The 4,040-nt window shown below is 49.9% G+C and overlaps 1 protein-coding gene across 1 annotated transcript; it reads left to right on the forward strand.

The window, feature by feature from the left end:
- The first annotated feature begins 2,129 nt into the window (after positions 1-2,129).
- LOC127582745 (actin-like) lies at positions 2,130-3,365 on the forward strand. Its single transcript, XM_052038307.1, has one exon. It carries the CDS (start codon positions 2,130-2,132, stop codon positions 3,363-3,365), a length of 1,236 nt encoding a protein of 411 aa, XP_051894267.1.
- The last annotated feature ends 675 nt before the right edge of the window (positions 3,366-4,040 follow it).

Here is a 4,040-nt window from a genome sequence, read left to right on the forward strand (position 1 = left end):
TTCCCCTTTGACAAAGCTATTGGCCACCTGCCACACTGTCTCCTTTAATGACACAGGGTCAAATTTTGTTTTGTTAGTGATCCCCTGAAGCTCAGAACATTCTGTTACATAAAAGGTGATACTCACACATAAGTTGTTGTTGAGGCAAAGTATCCCATGGGGAATGATCAGTCAGACAGTGTATGGACAGTGTTTCAAAGAAATGGGTTACATACCTTAGTCCCTTTAGCACCTGTTGTGTACTGGCTGCAGGTTTTGAATTGTTCATTGTGGTGACATTGTGCATGCACTTACTTGTAGCATTTCCCAAACCAGACATCTTATTGGTATGGGTATGAGCACAAAACTGACATTCACCAAACATGGGTTGTTCTTAACAACAATCAACCTGCAACTTCATGCAGCGCCATTCAACTAGAACCCAACTCTCCAGAAAACACCCTCTCTTACTTTGAACAGTTGAATATGTAACAGGATACCTCATCAGCTCCTATCTAAATAAATCATCACTCACCTGAAGGATTATACTGACAAAATGTTCCAAGTCCACTGGAAGGATGAGCAAACTAACACCAGTAACCTCTCCCAGGCCAACATGAACACTGTGGCCTGAATTTCACTCAGTCAGCTTCTTAGGGCAGGTCGTACGTGCCTGACACCAGGCCCCCAAAGTGGACACTTATTCCCAGCTGAGTTGGAAGGAGATTACCAGGTGGACAGACACAAAACTTCAAAGATGTTCTCAAAGCCTCCTTGAAAAAAAATGCAACATTTCCACATACTCCTGGGAATCTCTGGCCCAGACTGGAGAAAAAGTCTCTGGGATGGCTTTGGGAACCAGGAGCAGACATGCTTAGTGTAATGAACAGGAGGAGCATACCATCTCCCAAACTACCAACCCACCTGCCCATCAGGAACCTCTGTTGGAGAGTCTGTGGTTCCTTCAGTGGCCTCATCAATCACCCCAGAACCCACAGAAGCAGTGGAAGCAAATTGTCTGCCCCTCGATGTTCAGCATGACTTCAACCTCCACCACTGCACACGGCAACATGGACATGGGGAATGTGCTGGACACTGGGTGTGAGTCTGACTCCCGATCGCCACTAGACTTATCACTGAATTCAACAGCATTTGTCGTTGAGCTGATGGGGCTGCTGCACTTCACATCTGGTCCCTCAACTTTACCACAGTCAAATGGCAACCATCTCCATTTTAAATGGGTCACCACCTTCATTAAAGAGGTATATTTAGGTTAAAATGTATCTTTTATATTTCTTGTCATATTTGTTTTAATTAATTTAATGGCGATTGGCAGAGCAGACTCGACGGGCTGAATGGCCTAATTCTGCTCCTTTATCTATGGTCTCTCTTATGGTAACGCGGGTGAACGAGACTAGCTTAAGCGGGCACCTTGATCTGCATGGACGATTTGGACCGAAGGGCCTGTTTCCGTGCTGTATTACTCTAAGACTGCAATGTATTTTAACCTAGAGTATTTTCCATTTTTAGTATTTTTAGCTTCCTCCTTTTTTAAATCCATTTCACCTTTTCTAATCGTTTCCGATGATCAGGGACCCTGTAAAACAGCAGCCCGGTCGGGAGTTGTGAGCGCCGGGGTTGGTCGCCTGATGCCCAGTGGGTACCGGGGCAGGCGGGGGCGGTGGAGGGAGGAGCCCCCGTGTGAGTGCGGCCGCCGGGCCGGGTGCTGGCTGCGAGTGCGGGGAGCGGGGAATCAGCACAGCACGGAGCGGGCGCGCTGCAGAGAGATTTTCCCACTGCAGCGGGGGCGCCCACCAGGCACAGACCTACACACAACAGACCCACGGTTCAGAACATTGTATAAAGCGCATGTTCAATCATTCAAAACAGATTAATGCACCCGTGTGTACATTCATTTTAAAATGCACGCAAACTGACAGAATATTTGCAGCTTTATAAATAATAGCTGCGAAATATTACCATAAATGTCTGAGGGGCAAGTTGCATCCCAGCGCCGTCATAATTGCGGTGACTGTGATGTGCCCTGGTGCAGGGGGGAATTTAACACATTTCATCCCTTGAGTTTTACCACATTGATAGTCAGGCTTTCAAACAAGGCGCCCCCGCCTTGTTGTTTGAAGACTGCGGGAATGTTGCAGAAAATTCAGCGGCCGCCGTCCGGCACCACGGATAAGGGGAGGGTGTCCCGACCGCCCTCCGCAGCCGGTTCCGCCAAGGACGTGAAGACCAGGGAGAAACCCGAGGCTGTCTCCGTGCCCAAAGTGGAGATCATGAAGACGGGGGCACTGGTGGTGGATCTGGGATCGGGCAACTGTAAGGTGGGGTTCGCCGGCGACCCGACGCCCCAATCCCTGGTTGGTTCAGTAGTCGGTTACCCGAGGGGGAAGAGTAAACGGAACAACATCACTGTGGGCAAAACGGTCAGCACCGAGCCAGACCTCAAGCTAGTCCAGCCAACCCGTCAAGGCGTCATTGTAGACTGGACGGCGGCAGAAGATCTCCTCCGCCACGTGTTTTATGAGGATCTGAAGGTTTCCCCCGAGGAACACGCTATCCTGGTATCGGATCCTCCTCTCTGTCCCACCACAAACAGGGAGAAGATCGCAGAGCTTTTGTTCGAACGCTTCAATGCCCCCGCCATGCACGTCTCCTACCAGTCGGTGCTGGCGGTGTATTCATACGGGAGGACCACGGGGCTGGTGGTGGACTCCGGAGACGGGGTGACCCACGCCGTCCCCGTTCACGACGGCTACAACCTGCCGGATGCAATCAGTCGGGTGGATGTGGCTGGCCACGACCTCACCACTTACCTGATGAAGCTGCTGGGGGAGGCGGGCAACGCGTTTCACGAGAAGGGCAGGTACATCGTTGAAGACATCAAGCAGAAATGCTGCTATGTCGCTGTTGATCAGGAGAAGGAGACGCACCTGGCTGACCAGGAGTACCTAGTGGACTATGAGCTTCCCGATGGCCACGTCATTACCATTGGAAAGGAGAGAATGAAGTGTCCAGAGGCGCTCTTCAAGCCGTCCGTCATGGGATCAAACCAGGAAGGAATCCACCTCATGACCATCAACAGCCTGAAAAGGGTCCCGCCCCAGGTTCAGCAGCTCATGTACGACAATGTGCTGCTGAGTGGAGGCTCAACCATGTTTGAGGGGTTTTACTCCCGGTTCTGCAGGGAAATGTTCGCTCTGGTTCCCAAGGACACCAAAACCAACATCCACGCCGTTCCAGAGAGGAAGTACGCTGTGTGGATTGGTGGTTCTATTCTGGCCTCTCTCCACGCCTTCCAGTCTTTGTGGGTCAGCCAGGAAGATTATCACGAGCGAGGTCCATGTATTGTGCATCGGAGGTGTTACTGATGCGGGTTGCTCTGCTGTGGTGCGGTGGGATTTGAGAAGGAGGTGCTGGTTCATTCAAGAATACAAAACTGCAGAGTTAGATACAAAATGTCAGGAAAGGCAATAAATAGTTTTACAGCTGTTACCCAGAGTGATTTTCTTTTTCATCCGTTCAATAAAGAACATTTTTTCACTTACCACTAAGCCACTTGGAGATAATTCTTCAGAAGGGAACTGTGAGGTGGTTAAAGATGTTCAGGTCGGGATAATCTCTCTTCAACGACAGCAAAATCAAAATTGAGTTTAGATTATGATGTGTAGGTGATGTGTCTAAACAATTAATCCTTCAATGCAGAACTTGAACTTGTAAACTTGCAATGGATAGTTTTTTGCAGCAGATGAGCAAGACTCAGTGCCAGGCATTGAGGTGGGATTTAGGGAATGGCTAAAGTGCCGCAGGAGATATTCCCTCCCACAGTGCTGAGTCGCTTCCCTTCCTGGAGGAGCATCAGCCTCATGCTGGTCATCAGTGCAATGTCCACATTTGCTGATCTACAAGAGAAACAAAGGACTGCAGATGCTGGAATCTAGATGAAAAACACGATGATGCTGGAGGAACTCAGCAGGCCAGGCAGCATCCGTGGAGAAAAGCAGGCGGTCAACGTTTTGGGTCAGGACCCATCTTCAGGACTGAGG

The sequence above is a fragment of the Pristis pectinata genome, chromosome 24 (assembly GCF_009764475.1).
Source record: "Pristis pectinata isolate sPriPec2 chromosome 24, sPriPec2.1.pri, whole genome shotgun sequence".
Lineage (NCBI taxonomy): Eukaryota > Metazoa > Chordata > Chondrichthyes > Rhinopristiformes > Pristidae > Pristis > Pristis pectinata.